The following is a 17,813-nucleotide window of genomic DNA, read 5'->3' as shown; positions in this document are numbered from 1 at the left end:
GAAACAAGAGACCATACAAAAACACTTAGCTAAACAGAGCTGCTCAGAAAAGAATCCTCTGAAGGACAAACTCCCTGTCTACACATTTCAGCTGTTAATTACTCCCACTTAGCTTGTGATCAAGTTTGGAAAGAGTCAGAAGAGGACAGTATGATTTGGAGCAGGAAGTGAGCTTTCCAAGTCTGCTGCTGCCTTGGGATGCCATGAAGCTCTAAGAGCAAAGCAAGACAAAATATGTACAAGAACATAGCAGAGATTTAGAATTCAGTGCTAGATTTGAAGTTTAACAACAAACTTACAGTGAGAATGTTTATGAAAAAGCCAGACTATATTAAAAACAATTAAGGATGGCAAAATCTAGCTTTGTGCAAGTCAAATATTCCTTCAGTTAGTGAGCAGTCCCACAGCAATCAATGCAGAGGTATTAAAATAACACCATCACAAGTACAAGAGGCACTGAAACATCATGCATTCCAGCAAAATATACCTGCCAACCCTACAGATTTTGACAGAAGGCAACCTCTTTTACCAGCCATCTACATCTACCAATTGTAGATCAGCTGATAAAATTAGTAAGTTTGACAATGTCCCAAACCACAAGTCTTGCATTTAGGAGCAATTTCATGTCATAAGCCTGGCCATCATCACGAAGTTAATTGTTTGCTCTGCTGTGCCCTTCCTCAACAAGTGAGTCCCCCACATAAAGGACACTCCAGCAGTGCATTTTTAGGAAGCTGGAAAGTTGAGATTTTACTCAACTCTCAATAAATTCAGCTTCATTTATTAATTCAGGTGTCCTGACCCTCAACTCCTCCCAGCAGTGTAGTATAACATAAAGCACTCACCAAGTATCTGCCAACACAAGAAGGGACAGCAACTCTTGTGATGAGACTCTGAGTCTCACTGGCAGAGAATCTGGAACCATCGTTCCTCTTTCTACACTGATGCTAAAAGAGCAGCCTACCAGGCTCCCACTTACTCTCCACCTCTTTTTCCTGACTTACAGCAAAAGAAGTCAGATCTTACAAATCCCCTGGCACAGCCTGAGTAATGCTGACTCTGGATGGATGCTGCTTTCACACCAGAGGAAAACCCATGTAAACACATAACAGCCAAGAGGAAGCATCCAAGAAACATTTCTTATGTTCAGGGACTCATTCTCCTCAGACATCCTTCTGCGGTCTGACTTTGTGTAAGGGCAGGGTAGAAATGATCTTCATCTTTAGCCCCACATTCCCACAACTTTTTCTACACACAAAACACACATCAGAGAACAACAGAAAAAATCTGCACCTAACCTGCCACATAGAAGTCATGGGACTTTTGGCCAGTGGCAAAAAGAGTAACAGCTGGAGCAGAAAACAACAGTAGCATCTGGCCAAACTGGCTGCACAGAGTGTTAAGTGCTCCCTGCTGAACTTCACTGCTACTGAAAGTAATATAGAAAATAGAAGTTCAGCCAAGAGACAGTGCAGCTGCTCCACCAGTCCCCAGACTAGAAACTGCATGAGTCTGCAGCTTCATCTACTCTACAAGAGCAGTCACATGCAGATGGCAATCTGCTAGAGTGTATATCCACAGCTCAAAATTCAGGTAAGCTTGCAAAGACAAACAGTTCAAACAACAACTCATTAAACACTTGTGGGGCCAAAGCTGTGTTGCATTTCAAACCAAAAACTTAATAGAATGCAGATATGTGACTCCTGAAGATCTGTGGAAAAGTTTTCAACTACTATAAAATTATCAATGGAAGTGTTTGACATTTATCTCACCATCATTGTGATAAGCTCTCTCCCACTGCTATCCTCTAACAGACATCTAATCCTTCTGCAGACTCCACTTTTATTTAAAAGGCAGGCACAACTATGCATCTGGGCTTACAGAACTCCAGAACCACAAATAACTCCTCGAGTTGCACCCTGACTGTTGAAGAAATTTGAAAGAATTAATTCTCAAACTCTTCACTAAACTGCAGCAAAGCCTGCACTAACTTAGGGGCGAAAAGCATCTTCTACACTACAGCACCATAACATTAAATACCAAAATAACACCAACAGTTACGAGAATTTAATTAATCTATGCCCAGAAAACCCTTCTCTCTTCCCTCCATCTCTTCAAAAACTCAATTAGTTAGTGCAAAGGTCAATTTCCTACTTTCCTACTAAGCACTTCTCAGTAGCTCTTAGAGAGAAACAAATACTGATTTTCAGAAAAATACTGACAATGAACTACAGGCTACTGGAGTAGAAAAACTGTACTCATGTCTGACAATTGTGAAATAACACATGATCAAAAAGACTTTTTTTAAAATATGTTTTTAATGTAACTTACTTGAAGCTTTGCTAGCTGAGCTGTGCGAGACACTATTTTGTTGTAGGGGTCAACAATTTTGACTCTAATTCTAAAAACAAGAAGAGAAAATTATTTATAGCAGTGTTAATAAATAGCATTATAGAACATAAAGATTTATACTTTCTAATTGTATAATGGATGTCATACCTATCAACAGTGCTTTGTAGAGCACCAATTCTAGTTTGCATCATTTGGAGGACACCTGCAAAATAAAAGTAGATTTTTTTACATCACTCATCAATTATAGAAACATCAGAAAATTATATTTTTTCTTCATATCATAGTAACTACTGCAGACTACTTTAACATAAACCGAAAACAGTTTCCCCCTTTATAAAAGAGCATCAGAGAAACCAAAATTAGTAAGCATATTGGGAAATAAAATGAGCCAGTCACCTACTGAATGTTATGGAAAATGTATTGGTAGAGAACATAAACCCACAGAATAAATCCGTCATTTGTGAAGTTTCAAATAATATTTAGAGGATGCTACTTTCTAAGAGAATGTTGATCAGGACTGTAGTTCAAATTATATAACCTGGTATAAACACCTGAACGTGATATATAAAAGTGGCATAACATATGTAACACTATTTATTTAACATAGTGACTAGGACAAGGAGGACTGAGAAGATAAACGATTCTATTTCAAGGTTTTCTTCCGGGGCATAAGGATCTTTAGCAAAAAGTAAGGTATCAATGTCATTGTAAGGTTATCTAATTTAGATTATAAGCAGAGCAATCTACCCTAATCATGTTTGTTCCACATTAGTTTGGCAAAGCAGCCCAAGGAAAGCCAACAAGCATGCCTGTTCTTTTCTTGGTAAATTACAAACAAAGTAGTAGGGGACAGGAGTCATTTTTGCAATACAGAATCAGCCTGCTGAGAAGTTAATTAAGTTAGACAAACCCAGGCCTATGAAATTAATTTTGTTTCAGTTACTGTTAGCATTCTAAAACATACTACATTTTTGCAAAGCCCTGTTTACAAGCATGCCATCAATAAATTAGATAAAACTGCAGCATGATACAGTAAGATGGAAGACAAACAAAACTACTACTAATAGTTACATTCAGGTTGTCTTGTACTGTGACCGTATCTCATTTTATATAGATATGCAAATTCTCATCTTCTCCATATTTCAGAACTATTAGCTTAGTGACAGGCTTGTGTGTTCAGTTATTTATATATGGTATGGCATGCAACAGATCATGAGGACGAAGATACAAGATACAGTGAAAAACTGGCAAAATAGGCTGCATTGTCTACCCTACACTGCAATAATGGGGGAGGCCCAGTGGCACAACACTGCTGCATCTATGGCTGTAATAGTGCTATTCAGCAATCAACAGCCCTCTTCCCAGAGGACAGAATAAGGATGGGTGGAAAGGCACTCTCCCCTCTCCACCTGCTGTGGAAGATACATGATGATACAATTTAGCCTAATCTTAAAATAACAGGTAGCTTAAGACACCTACTGAACTACCTATAGACAGAAAAGAATATGTAGACCAGAGCTGTGTACCATTAAAAAAAGGGCCTAAAAAAAGAATAGACTCTACAAGCTGGATGTACCAATTTGAAATGTTTAATGAGATTCACTTTCACACATTCAAATGACTATGCATGCTGTGAATTAGCTCCATAATCTTCACTTGCTAACATACTTGATAAATATACCAAGAGCTATGCATATCTAACTTCACAATTTAAAAATCTGTTGGCATTTAACTTTTCTTTTTCTTATGAATCTTGACTCAGTGTTTCTTTTAAGAGAACAACCCTAAGTAAATGGAAAACTTTCAAAAAATTTGAGGTGAATTGAATTTTATTTTTACTTTGTCGTATTAGTTGTAAAACATGCATTATTTACCACATCTGCCTTATAGAAATGTTTCCTAACTGAGTAGTTGTTTTGAACAACATCATTCTTTCCTCAGAGCAATTCTAGGAAGAAATGCTTTCAGAAACAACCGTCATTTCAGAAAACAGAATTCCACAGCGCACAAATTGCTGAAGATTGTTACCGGGAGGTATTTATCAGTCACAAGATTGACTACACGTTCCTGTCTACTTCTTATTTGGAGAATGACACATATTTCAGTCTTTTACACTTGATTCTCCAACTGTTTAAAAAGTTATTCAGGAGCTACCATTACTAGATTAAATAGCCATTTCTTTAATTTTACAGCTATATGCAATTACTGACACAAAACAGTGTACCCAAGCAGCTCCAAAGACTAAGGATATAACTATCAGTAACCAGAAACTCTGGTTATGCCAAAACCTGAAAGCAGAAAAAGGGACAAAGATAAATTACTTACCAAGTTACAAAGGGGAAAAGGGGGCATGCTATAGAGATTCTAGCATGTTACAGAGGTAAATATCTATCTGCACAGAAAAATCCACCACAATACCAAACCATATGACATTCTCAGCAAAGTGACAAAGAGCAGAATGGTAGGTTTAATGAGCTCCTGGCACAAGAACAATGTACTGCAACCATCTTCTATACAGAGTCAATGGTTCCTAAGCAAGCCTTTGAAAATCAGCAGTTTATGTTAAAATCTAAGTCTCAAAGAGTGGAATAAAACAAAGGTATGTATTTAACTTAGTAGCCCTTCCCTAATAAAAAAATATCTCAACATGGTTTAGATTATGTGTTACAGCCTCTTTGGTTAAGATGTGCAAACTATTCAACATGTGCATGTGCAACAGAAAATTGGTGCTTATGGCAACAGATACCTACCAATGCTGCAACAAAATTAGGCTTATTTAGAAAAATATATTAAAAGGTAAAAGAAGGTTTTATTGCTAAAGTTGCTCAGAACATTATCAAAATACATTTTCTGATGAAGAAGCTACTCCTGAGAAGTATCAGTCAAATCTTCTCCTTGGAGCTCCATCTACTGACGTAAGAAGAAAAAAAAAAAAAAAGCTGCCACATGTTACTCCTCAGAAATCAGATCTAGAGCTTTAACATTAGGGGCTAAAGTTGGCAGTGAATGTGTTCCCTGCACAGATTCTAAAACTGCTTCCTCCACTGTAAGTATAGCCAGCACAATATAACAATATTTACCTTCCAGGGATTCAATTCCAGTTGCTTGGGCCAACAGATCTTCATGTCTTGCAACAACCTTAAAAAAAAAAAATAGAAATCAAAAGAAAAATGGGGTCATGAGCCTAAAAGAAGTATTAAATATATCACCATCATTCCCACAGTAGGAATTTAAGTATCAGCATCCCTACATTAGCCAGATACAGGAAAAAGCAGGAGAAAGGGTTTTAAGAACACAAGTTGTTTTAACTCACAAAAGCAGCAAGCTCAGAAGAGGGTCAGTAATTAATCAAGATGTGCAGCAGAATTGACATCTTAATTAAAGCCAGCAGAGCAATCACATTTCAACACATCTTGATATTTAATAATAATTGTAAATGTGAACTTACTAATCACACCATAATAATGTATATTCATTTTTTTTCTATTTATGACATTTATAAACTAGTTCCCAAAGAACTTACTAACTGGGGTAGGGGGAGGGAGGAAGCAAGTTTTGAAACTACGCACAAACTTAGCAAGTGTTCTCATTGCAATGTCTACTGCGGATTTATGATTTCTGCATAGAAAGTCTTCTTCTATCTTAACTCAAAAGCCTTTCTGAAGGTGTAGAGGTGTGTTAACATAGGTTGTATCTGCCTAGCTAAAGGTAAGTCCTAGGGCTTATGCAACTCTTCAGCGCACAATGTAAGAGTGCAAGTTCTCCCTATCTTCTCACAACGCCATGCTGGAACATGGCCTCAAGTGTTTATGATAGTTGACAAAATCATTTGGAAAGAGTCTTCCTTCTTACAAGGAAGAGTAAAATAGCATACAGTGATAAGACTACAAAAACTGAAACAGTACATGGCTGCCTGGTAGGAGTACTGAGTGTGAGCTTAACTGAGCTGTCAAACTCACTACTAGTTTAGCTGCAAGTTGTACTTCTAGTAACTGCTTGCAGAGGATGCTGGGCAATTTCACAAGTTACAAGCTCGTAAGATTACTAAATTTTTGACTAGTTTACATCAATCATCCCAGAACAACAGGTATGCTTTAAACTTACTTGTAAATGCAGCTCTTTGTCCAGCTGACTAATACCTTGAGCAAGTTTAGCCAGTTGCTCAGCTATCACAGCCTGATGGATGGACTGGGAAGTGTAAGCTTTCACATCAAAGTCTTCTCTGAAGAACTCAGCATAACATTCTGAAAAAAGGATTTAGGATGTAGGGTTTTATTTTCATGGTTCAGAAGAATTAAACAATATTTATAGCCCTACAGTGTACAGCTCTCTGACCTTCAATTTCTTCAACATAACAGTAAATTTTCTCTACATCACATAGTACAAATGTCAGAAGAGGCCACGATCATGAGAAACAAGTCTGGAACTGGTAACTGAGGTTCGTGTTTGTTTTGGGGATTTTTTTTTTTGTAAATGGTGATAAAGTCACATGTTTATTTATTCCCCACACCCTTCTCTTGAGCAGAATACACTAAAAAGTATCAATACCTTATTTTCTCAAACTTTACAGTGTAACCAGGGTGAAGCCGTTGAGGCTGTACCCATAACCAAACACACCAGTCAGCTGCAGGTCACTGACAAGTACCAAAAGACAAAACTTCATTAAATCATACCGGATTGATTTCGACAACGGTGTGAGTTTATAAAACAATTATGAAATGATACTGCAATTGTGACTCTGGATCAAGCAAGACCAGAGTTCCCAGACAGCTACTCTTAATTCAACCGAGCATCTTCGCCTCTCCTTCCAGTGCAATGTTTTTCTTTGGGAGCAGGCGAGCCCCAGCGCACACTCCGCGCACCGCAGCGCCGCGGTCCCTCCCCGCCCCGGGGCACTCGCTCCTCCGCCCGAACTTCCCGAGACTCGCCGGCGCGGGGGGCTCCCCCGCCCGCCCGGCCCAGCGCCGCCCTCGCAGGGGACCCTCCGGGCCGCCGCGGACGGGCGCCCGGTGCGGTCGCGCCGGCGGGGGCTGTGCCCGGCGCTGCCCCCCGAGCCCGCGGCCGCGCCTCACCGTCCGCCCGCAGCTCGGCGAGCGCCGGGGCGGGGGCGGCCCCCGCCTCCTCCATGCTGGTGGTGCCGGAGCCCGCGCGTCACTCCCGGACGCGGCGCGCGGCGATGATGGCAAAGGCGCGCGACGGAGCGGGCGGCGGCGGCGGCGGCACGTGGTGAGCGGGGCCGCCGGGAGCGAGCGCGGGCCGGGGAGAGCCGGGACGGGACGGGACAGGCCGGGATGGGCCCTGCCGTGCCGGCACGGGCCGGGCCGGGGGCAGCCGTGCCTGGAGGGCTGTCCCCGGCACCCTGCAGGGGAGCAGCTTCTGGCCGGACGTTTCACCAGAGCGCAAGTGCTGTGTAAATTGTGTTGCTCTGCAGCATGGCCTGTGAGAAGTAGCTGAATGACGAACGTTTGAGATGCTGTTTGTTTTTCTAGATGCTGAAAGGAATGTTAATTATACCTGATTGATGACATCATAGAAACTGAAGAATGCCAACTAACAGATCCCATGGATTTGTTTCATTCTGGGCAAGTTGTAAAAATATGTGCTCCTATGGTCCGCTATTCAAAGTAAGTAACTGTCATGTCAGCTCTGTCATTTTCTCTGTTTAGAAACTAGTTTCTCAAATTTATCGTCACTAAAAATGGGTGATTATTTTCTTCTCTTTTGTTTTGAGACAGAGGTAGATGTGGGACAGGTTTTATTTTACATATTTTCATCACAGGCCTACGCATATAATACTCGAACATCCCCACAATACTGCATGTTAGAACAACATTTTAGGGTAGCTAATCAGAAAAATGCCTAAACTATTTACCTCTTAATCTTCATGTGTCTGCAGGTTGGCTTTCAGAACCTTGGTTAGGAAGTACAGTTGTGATTTGTGTTACACACCAATGATAGTGGCAGCTGATTTTGTGAGATCTGCAAAAGCCAGAGACAGCGAATTCACAACAAACAAAGGTATTATTTTGAATAAACCATTGCCTCGTCAGAATGTTTTATGTGGTCATAAGCCAGATTGACCAGGTGAATGAAGTGGGTCGCACAATTTGACATCTGTTAACAATTTTGGTATACTGTCTGATTATAAAAACACAGAAGTATTCTAAGTGAGAGTAAGCACAGTTCAGTGGATAGTGGATCAAATTAAATGGGGAAAACCTTGTCTCCACCTGAAATCAAGGCCTCCAAAGTGATTTATATCTGTGGGAGTTGACCACATATAGCTGCTTACTCATTCCTTCATTCTCTCAGCAGCACAGGGGAGAATAGAAAAAGCAAATGCAGGAAAAATTCATTTGTCAAAATAAAGGCAACTTAATATATAAAGGAAAGAAAAAGAAACAAACAAGTTATGCAAAAGCAATCACTTCCTACTAGCAGACCAATGCCCAGCTACTCTCCAAGCAGTAGTGCTCTGAAACAAAAATTCCATGTCCCTACCCACTTTTTTATTTTCCCTGTCATTCCAGTTTCCTTGCTGAGCTTGAAAGTATATACATCCTTGTTCCTATTTGGGTCAGCTGTCATAGCTTTGTCCACTACAAACTTCTTGCCCACCCCAGTCTGTTTGTTGGGGGTATAGGGGGAAGCAAAGTGAAAAAACCAGGAAATTTTGACACTGTGAATGTATTTAGCAACAACAGCCAAAATAACTGTTTTGTGAATTATCAACACAGGTTTTATCACAAAATCCAAAATGCAGCACCACACAGGCTACTATAAATGAACTTCAAATAAATTTGACAAGTAATTCCATCGCAGCTAGACCAGGTACAAGATACAAGATGGCAGTAAGATTCTTTTTCTAGCAATTGTTTCATGTGTGTTTCAGAGACAAACATTTAACTCATCCAGGAAAAGTTTTCTAGTCTGTAGCAAAAATAAGAGTGTTACTAAAGGTGAAAAGTAATAGACCAGGCATTGATACAATGCAGTCAAGGACTGACAAAAGAAGGAAGGGTTCGTATTAGCCACACTGGAAAGTGGAAGGGGCTGTTGGTGGATGACTCGGGAAATGAGCGCAAGAAAGCACAAAAGAGACCAGAGGTTTAAGCATGGCGGGAGTTGAGGGGGAGAAGCATGGCTTCAGACATGGTACAGAAACATAACCAGAACACCTATAAAAAGAAGAAGTATGAGGACTTATACAGTGTCATGGCTGTAAAGAGATCTGAAGTATGTGGGAAGAGGTGAGGAGAACGATACAGATCTGTTGGCATGAAGTGGCTGCAGTGTGACAAGGAATGTACCAGCATAGGCTGCAGCTGCAGGAATGAAAAGAGCAGCTGACATGCAAGTAAGATCAGCATGTAGGGTCCATAAATTGGGATGATTTAGTCTACTCAGGCCATAGAATTTGGGGTTTCATAACTGTATATGTAATAGGGAAAGTGTACTTCACTGCTTTAGCATTGACTACGTTATAGTGCATTATTCAAATAGAACAGAGCAATTACAGAGAAAATTCGCATTGGAAAGCACAGGTAGACTCTCTTAAGAGTGGAATGCAACTTCAAAAAAACCATGAGTAACTCATTGCATATAAAAATAAATGAGTAAGAACATAAGTGACTCAAATATTCATGGTTCAAAGGTTCACAGTTACTAGTTTGCCCCCCTTGAATTTACTTACACTTCTGATCTACACAAAGTGTGGTGGCATTGAAGTTCTATGGACTTCAGATATGGAGTGTATTCTAGGGGGTGCTGGGACAGAGAAAGAGGAGATTAAATGTTTTACTTTTGTAAACAATATCTTTTCCCTACTTAGCTTTTTTATGTTGTCCTTAATTTTACAGGCCTGGAAAACATTCTGCCTCATGCTTTGACCAGATTATAGTATTTACATTATTAGCATTTATGCTTTTTGTGTGGTTTTACGTTTAACTTGCTGGCTGTTTGGGGATTTTGTCTTCTAATTAGTGGAGTAGGTTTGCAATTTATGTTTTACATTTTCTTCTGCATTAATGTTTCTTTGTTGTGTATTTCTCAGAGGTAGGTTCTTTGTGGCTGCTGCTAAAAAATTTTGTATGGCTAGACTCAGTATTTTTTTTACTTAATGCTCAACAAAGAGAAACTAGGCACATGGGCTTATTCTAATAGCAGTGTAAACCTCCTCAGCTGGAGCACTGTATTAAAAGGACACTTTTGAACATATGTGTGCAAATTTTTTTTGCTTGCTGGATTTTTAGGTAACTTCTATAAGTGTCTCAGCTTGATTGAGAGGACAGTGGTGACCTTTCTTACTTATCTCCACCATTTCAATAACTACTTATTTTCTTCTAAAACAGAAGAATGTTCAGAAAGCACTTGTAGTCTCTTCAGTGCAAGAAGTGCACTTGTTTTGTGCGTTTGTTGGATCATCTCTTTCCATCAGTGCTCAGATACCACGCTGCTTCTTCTTAACTACAGCAATTGTTTACATGGAAAGTGAGTGCTGAGACTGCTTGAGATATTTGAGATGCCTTTAATGTCATGCAGTAGCTGTAAAAGAGGAACTCATGTTCCAAATGACCATCTGGCTCTCTGCAGGGGCTTAGTAAATCACAAGTAGTTCAGCAGACCCAAGCTGAGGAGCACTGGCACTTTGGTTTCTCACTAGAGACAAAGCTGCTAGAGCTGCTTCTGCACACGTGTGCTCATTCCAATTCTGTGTGTCACATTGTGGACAAAAAACAGCTATGTTGGCACAGAAAAGGGAAATTATGGGCTGGGATGAGGAAGGGCAAAGCTTGTGGGTGTTTTAGTTCCTTCCTGAAGGATTGCTTCTGTAATCAAGTTTCCCACCTGGCAAGACAGACAGCCGTGTCAGCACAGCAAAGAGGCAGCATGCACACAGGAAGGGGCAAGTTAGGAGGGGAAGCATGAAGGCTGCTGAAAATTAGAGAATACCTAGTTTCATAGATGGTCTTTGTGAAAGTTTAGCAACTGACCAGTGTCAGTCAGAAAGTGTGTGTTAAGCCAGCAACTGTGTAGTACATCTATATTTGCCTGAATTCCCACCTCTGTTAATAGACACACTCACTTAGTAAGTAACCCCTGGCCAGCTACCTTTGTTTATTTGTCATTGAGGGCTTACAGAATCACAAAACAGATGAACTTGGAAGGACCTCTGTAGGCCATGTTATCCAGCCACCCTGCTCGTGCAGGGTCACCTATACCTGGTTGCCAGGACCATGGTCAGACAGCTGTACAATATACAAAAATAGCATTCAAAATTTAGAACTCGTTCTTTTTATTTTCTGGGAATTTTTAAATCTCTAAATATCTTTTAATTGGAATAGGTGATCACCCACTGATTGTTCAGTTCGCTGCTAAAGAAGCACAGGTTTTGTGTGATGCTGCCCGTATCATCTGTCCTTTTGCAGATGGAATAGACCTAAACTGTGGCTGTCCTCAGAGGTAAAGATTTGAAAAAGCTGGGTAAATATGGGGAAATAAATAAGAGACTAAAGATGCTTGTCTTCCTTTTCATCATATTTTTTATCTTAACCTAAAAATAGATTTCAGGAGAGTAAGAGCTTTTTAACCTGTCAGAAATGTCTATGTGGTAAGACACTGTTCTGAGTGCTCCCAGATGCCTGTCACTATGGTGAGACTGGGAAAACTATATGTATTTGCCAACTTGCCTTTTTTCATTTCTGAGATACTGAGTGTTGGCTCAGAAATGTCCATCCTTTTTCAACAGCTGTTAAATGTGCACTACCAAAAAGAGCTTGCTGCAAATAATTTGCAGAGTGTTTTGAATCATGATATAGAAATTCCCAGAATAATGAGGCAAGTCTGTGATGTCTCAAACTTCTGCAAGTGAAGGATAGTCTTTAAAATAAAATTATACAGATAAAGTAGTGAAAATAATTTCTTCCATCTTTTATTAAATTTATAAATATAGGGAATCAGTGATGTACTTCTCACTTAAATTGATAAAGATTTTGTCTTGACAGTGAAACAGAGTAGTAAGATTCTTCCTAACTGGTTCAGTTGAGAACCATCTATTACATGTGTAATAGGCAGTCTTTTTCTAAATGAAGACCTGAAAAATGTAGGAAAATAAAAGATAAAATTATGGTGCAAATAAATTTAATTTCTCTATTCTAATTAGGTTTTCTTTACCTAAAACTATAGTATTTGAGAAAGCCTTTCTGGAGAGATCTGAGGCTTCTGCATGAGAGTATTGGGGTTTTTTTAAGCTAACTACAGTTAAGTATGTCAAACTGTCTGTTCCTTTTAGGCCAAAAATACATGCTTACATTTGAATCATTTTTTTCTTGTGCAAATTAGTTTCAAAATAACAACAGTTGGTGTAATTTATGTGCCTTTATAAGAAAAATGATTTTAAAAAATGCTGCTGTTAGGTGGAAGCAAAGGTTATTTTTGCCAGTCACAATAGTGAGACCAGAATAGCACTAAAATAATATCCTCACTTGCACTTCAAAAAATCTTCCTTTTCAATACGAAGTTGTCATCTGTTTAAAAGAAATCCATGACAAGGGGAAGGAGAGACATCAAATTATTTCTTTTATGCATGCACTGTAGATTAAATTTGAATTTATTTTCCTTATGAGTCCATTCTGTGGACAGAAAATTGAACTTAAAGAGATTAGTAACTTGTCCAAAGTTCTAGTAGTACAGTGGAGACTGAACCAGGATCTATGAGCTGTACCAAACTGCAAAGAAATAATTGATCTACAGCCAGCACTATCTCTGTTCACTTAACCACACATTCTGAGGTCATAACGAAAGAAACTGATGTACGTGACTGATATTGATCTGCATTTCTTCAGATATAGAATATGAACGTTCTTTTTCTTTTAAAGATGGGCGATTTCAGAAGGTTATGGTGCTTGCTTAATAAATAAACCTGAGCTTGTTAAAGATATGGTGAGACATGTATGGAATCAGATCGACAACCCTAAATTTTCAGTATCTATTAAAATAAGGTAGGTCTAACTTAAGTGCTATTTGTGGTAGATGGAAGAATCCTTTTTTTTTCCTTAATTTTTTTCCTTAAAGAATTTCGTGTACTAGTAATAATATTTATAATTCTGTTAATGCAATTAACACTACACATTATAGTAATTTCCATGTGCAGACTGCTGAGATTTTTTGACTCGGACGTCTGGGGCAAGTAATACAAAACTTAGAACCAGTACAGCCTTTGACTACCTACCCAAATAGCATACTGTAACTTAGAGTTCTTTTGCAATCCAAACAACATGAAAGTACAAGTTAAAAGATCAGGGCTTCTGTAAAAGAAAAGCAGTGTATAGTCAGTATCATCACACAGATTTGCTTTTTGAGCTGCTAGAGAGCAGAGCCCTTTATACCCAGGTAGGGTATAAAGGGATGGGTAACAAAACTGGGAACTGGTCCCACAGCTGCCATAAGGAATACATTCTGCTTCCCTACATCAGCTTCTAAACTTCTGCAGACTTGCTTTGCATTGCTTTGTGTGCAGCCCAGAGAAGAGAAGGCTCCAGGGAGACCTTACAGCAGCCTCCCAGTACCTAAAGGGAATCCACCAGAAGGATGGAGACAGACTTTGTACAAGGGCATGATGTGACAGGACAAGGGGGAATGGCTTCAAACTGAAAGAGGGCAGGTTTAGATTATATATTTGGAATAAATTTTTTACTGTGAAGGTGGTAAAGCCCTGGAACAGGTTGCCCAGAGAAGATGGGCAGGGATGCCCATCCCTGGAAGTTTGTAAGGCCAGGTTGGATGAGCTCTGAGCAGCCTGGTCTAGTGGAAGATCCACTGCCTCCCCATAGCAAGGGAATTGGAACTGAATGATCCCTAAGGTTGCTTCCACCCTGAACCATTCTATGATTCTATGGCCATTCTTGATCCATTATTTAACCATATATCCTATGTGCCTTTTGCTATTTGTCATTTAAGTTGCAACTCAGTTTCCAGTTCTTCTGGAAAGGGGGACTATTATAAATTGGACTGGTTTTTTTCCCCACAAAATATGCAAAATCATGGCACTGATTTTAGATTTTTTGGGTACCCTTGCTCAATCTCTATAAAATTTACCATGTATATTACCGAGATGTGATATAATTGGGAAATGTTAAATTAAATACCAGTTTCCATACACTAAACTCATAGATCTTAAAAAAAAAAAAAAAAAACAAAAATCAAACACTGTTTTCCAGCAGTAATATTGTCATTATACTGTTATTTATGGAAATCTGTGATAAATTCCTCCTTGTGGAGGAGTGCTTTTTATATAGGCCAGGAAATTTATTTCCTACTGCTTTCATTCCTTGCAATATTAGGATCCATGAGGACTTAAGAAGAACAGTTGACCTGTGTCAAAAAGCTGAAGCAGCTGGAGTTTCATGGATTACAGTACATGGGAGAAGTATAGAAGAAAGGCATCAACCTGTACATTATGATGCAATTAAAATAATTAAACAAAGCATGTCTATACCTATTGTGGCTAATGGAGACATTAAATCTTTAAAAGATGCTGAAAATGTTCATCACTTGACAGAAGCAGATGGTAAGATTAAACATATTTCTAAGTAAACTTACCAGATTTCAAGGTATTTATTTTGAATGTAAGCAGGACATGATTTGAGTGCTTTCTCTCCTTGAAGAGACAAATGAAAGAGGATATTTTAGATGCCTTAAAAACTCATAAGCAGAATCACTGGTAATCATCAGAACACTGAAGCACTGCTATTCAAAGCCACAAATAATTATTTCTGAGGCAAATTACAAAAGCTCTGTGATTAATTATGCTGTCTCATCACTGAGTAGTGGAGTTCAGGGGACCTTCAGACATTCTGTCTATTTATGGAGCTGATCATCTTTTCAAGAACTGTAAACTTCCACTTGGAAATCTCTACTTCCTGCACATGGGAGCAGATTTCTTACAATAAGAACACCATGGAAAAGGGATATATTATTAAGCCAGATGCTTAACTTCCAGGACACAGTGAGGCATTGCACTTTCAGTCATAACATTTGGGGATTTTTGCAATTATTTAGTCACAATAGATTCCTGACTGTCTGTGGTTTCAAGACAGTATTGAAATTTGGTATATATTCTGAAAAGGTGATCTGTATCTACAGACTTTGCGTCTTCCAGATAGAGAAAAACAGGAAAGAGAACAGTACATGTGGCAGGTTTCCACCAACACTGTTGCTGTTTAATAACTACAACAGAAATTGAACTGAACTGCCATGCTGCTTACAGTGACTTTCCCCTCAAATACAGAGCAGGAAGGAAATGCATAACACAAAAAAATGTTCTCATAGTCCACCTGACCTTCTTCACTAGTAAAAATATTAAGCATTCGGTTTCTTCTGTCATGGACAATGACAAAAGAAATTTTTCATTTTTGATCATCCTATTTTTTAAGACTGAGTGTGATAGATTGTATCTTGATAGTGCAGAAAAACAGAATCCCTTAATCACAGAAAAATTACAATAGAATTTGTATGGGTTTATCTGAGAGTATTAGATTAGAGTTGCAAATACACTGCACTCTTGTTCAGAAAGATTTACTGCAGATCAACAGTCCCAAAATGTACTTAATTGAGCCATTGAGCTCTTAGTGGAAGAAGGACAGTGAATAGACTGAGTTGAACAGAATACTATTGGTCCTCTTGTGTCTTTCCATCGTACTTTTATGTCACAAAGGCAATAAATGTGTGTAATGAGTAAGAACAAAGTACTAATTAGTTGCAGTTTCAAAATAAGGGAAGAAATGCTTCTGTGACCTCTGTTTCGTTTCAAAATTTCTGGAACATGTTGATAGGTGTTGTAGATACTCTGAGGTTTGCCTTGTTCAGTGGATTTCTTTGATACAGCTGTTAACACTCATCTCCATTGTTCTCCCATTACTATCTGTAAGCTTTGGGTGGGTGTCCTAAGGGATGTTATACAAAAACTACAGGACGATTTAGCATAAAATTCAAACTAGAATGTAACTTACTGCTTTAATTTCTGATTTGAAGGTGTAATGGTGGCTAGAGGACTCTTGGCAAATCCAGCTATGTTTGCAGGATATGAAGAGACACCTTTTCAGTGCATCCAGGACTGGGTTGACATTGCTCTTGAGCACGGAACTCCTTTTACGTGTTTTCACCACCACTTAATGTACATGATGGAGCGCATAACTTCAAAACAAGAAAAAAAAGTTTTCAATGTTTTATCAAGTACCTCAGCAGTACTAGATTATCTGAATGACCATTATGGTTTGGGGTAAATGAAAGTATGTTAGTCCTATGTAAACTTGTATTTTGCAATTGTCGATAAACTGTAAAAGTTTTAATTGGGTTTTTAGTTTTTAGTTACATTTGTATATTGTGTATTTTCAACACAGCAAAACATTATCATTTGGATGATACTTTATATTTTTATGTCTCCATTCTTCACTCTAGAGAATATTCATGATTCTACAAATTTGGAGTTCTATTTACAATGCACTACTACAGAGAGGATTGATTATTGTAAGGCCCCAATAATTTAATTTTTCACCAGATAATTGCTTATAGCAATATGATTGCAAAACTAGGGCCTTTCTTGCATTAAACCTCCTAAAATCAGCACTACTTATGATGACAGTAATTTCAGACCAAAAGAATACAAAGGGAGAAACTGTAGAAGTTTTTGCTTTAGACAACAAGCTTGAAGCCCATCATACTATCCTTTTTTAAATTTGATGTTTCTTTTGCAGCCTAAATCTCTGTAACTTATTTATAACTTAGAAAAATTCCATACTTTTTATAGGAAAAGAAACACAGAATAGATAAACAATTATGGAAAAAATGAAGAAGGAAAATGAAGAGGGAAAGAAGAAAAAAGGAAAATGAAGAGATAGTTTAAGTACAAACTTAGCTGAATCTAAAGAACAGGACTTCTAAGTTCAATCTAACTAAATTCAGTTTGGTTTATCTACCGTAGATTAATTGTATACAGAATAAAATTCCTATCATCTACCAAACCTGAACTTTTTAGGTCAAAGAAAAGCTGACAGATTCTCTCAGTGGGGCTCTTGCAGTCCTTTCTGCCTGCTGGCATGTTGCTTATCAAAGCATGACAGACACTTGGCTTTGACTCATTATATAGGAGTGAAATAGTGAAACATAGAACAAGATAATAACATTGCACACCAGCTACATTTGTTCTGCAAGGGAAATTTCACAAAAGTGTATAGTACAATTATTTGTAATCAAATATTTTTTTTCTTTATATGTTTACACAGAAATTCATACCAAAAGTTGCCAAGTTTTCTGACTGTGATTGTTCTATGAATATACATGTGAATAGTTCCAGAATTTCTAAATAAATTACTTGGTTTTGTATGCAGTTGTAAATTTTTTTATTATACAGCAGTCTGGAGGAGGGGTGCTTGCTTTTGATGCTACTCTTCAAATCTTTTCAT

General features: G+C 38.5%; 2 protein-coding genes across 8 annotated transcripts in view; one reads left to right on the top strand and one right to left on the bottom strand.

Annotated features, from left to right (window-relative positions):
- The window catches only part of COG5 (component of oligomeric golgi complex 5), a 174,040-nt gene extending 166,528 nt beyond the window's left edge, over window positions 1–7,512 (bottom strand). Inside the window, exons 1-5 of the mRNA XM_053943076.1 lie at window positions 7,425–7,512; window positions 6,457–6,596; window positions 5,433–5,490; window positions 2,500–2,554; window positions 2,332–2,401 (exon numbers count right to left, since the gene is read on the bottom strand). Coding sequence (XP_053799051.1) covers window positions 2,332–2,401; window positions 2,500–2,554; window positions 5,433–5,490; window positions 6,457–6,596; window positions 7,425–7,479 — 378 coding nt within the window. The 5' untranslated portion in view covers window positions 7,480–7,512. The remainder of the gene's footprint in view (window positions 1–2,331; window positions 2,402–2,499; window positions 2,555–5,432; window positions 5,491–6,456; window positions 6,597–7,424) is intronic.
- Window positions 7,513–7,543: 31 nt separating this feature from the next.
- On the top strand, window positions 7,544–17,733 carry DUS4L (dihydrouridine synthase 4 like). Of its 7 annotated transcripts, none has more exons than XM_053943090.1 (7): window positions 7,544–7,575; window positions 7,842–7,976; window positions 8,249–8,370; window positions 11,697–11,814; window positions 13,230–13,352; window positions 14,694–14,920; window positions 16,384–17,733. In XM_053943090.1, exons 2-7 carry the CDS (start codon window positions 7,915–7,917, stop codon window positions 16,632–16,634), a joined length of 903 nt encoding a protein of 300 aa, XP_053799065.1. In that variant the 5' UTR covers window positions 7,544–7,575; window positions 7,842–7,914; the 3' UTR covers window positions 16,635–17,733. The 7 variants fall into 7 exon arrangements, with proteins under 7 accessions (XP_053799065.1, XP_053799064.1, XP_053799063.1 ...); XM_053943089.1 differs by having other exon boundaries at window positions 7,556–7,578; XM_053943088.1 differs by lacking the exon at window positions 7,544–7,575 and adding an exon at window positions 7,590–7,755.
- The last annotated feature ends 80 nt before the right edge of the window (window positions 17,734–17,813 follow it).

Source organism: Vidua chalybeata, chromosome 5, assembly GCF_026979565.1.
Source record: "Vidua chalybeata isolate OUT-0048 chromosome 5, bVidCha1 merged haplotype, whole genome shotgun sequence".
Lineage (NCBI taxonomy): Eukaryota > Metazoa > Chordata > Aves > Passeriformes > Viduidae > Vidua > Vidua chalybeata.
Note: the sequence above shows the minus strand (reverse complement) of the source record. Positions and strands in the feature narration are given on the sequence as shown.

Bases quoted from the DNA above. Each gene is read 5' to 3' on its own strand.
- DUS4L (XM_053943090.1), top strand. From the start codon at position 7,915: ATGGATTTGTTTCATTCTGGGCAAGTTGTAAAAATATGTGCTCCTATG. The intron at 8,371-11,696 runs GTATTATTTTGA...TAATTGGAATAG, and splicing joins CGAATTCACAACAAACAAAG to GTGATCACCCACTGATTGTT. The intron at 13,353-14,693 runs GTAGGTCTAACT...TTGCAATATTAG, and splicing joins TCAGTATCTATTAAAATAAG to GATCCATGAGGACTTAAGAA.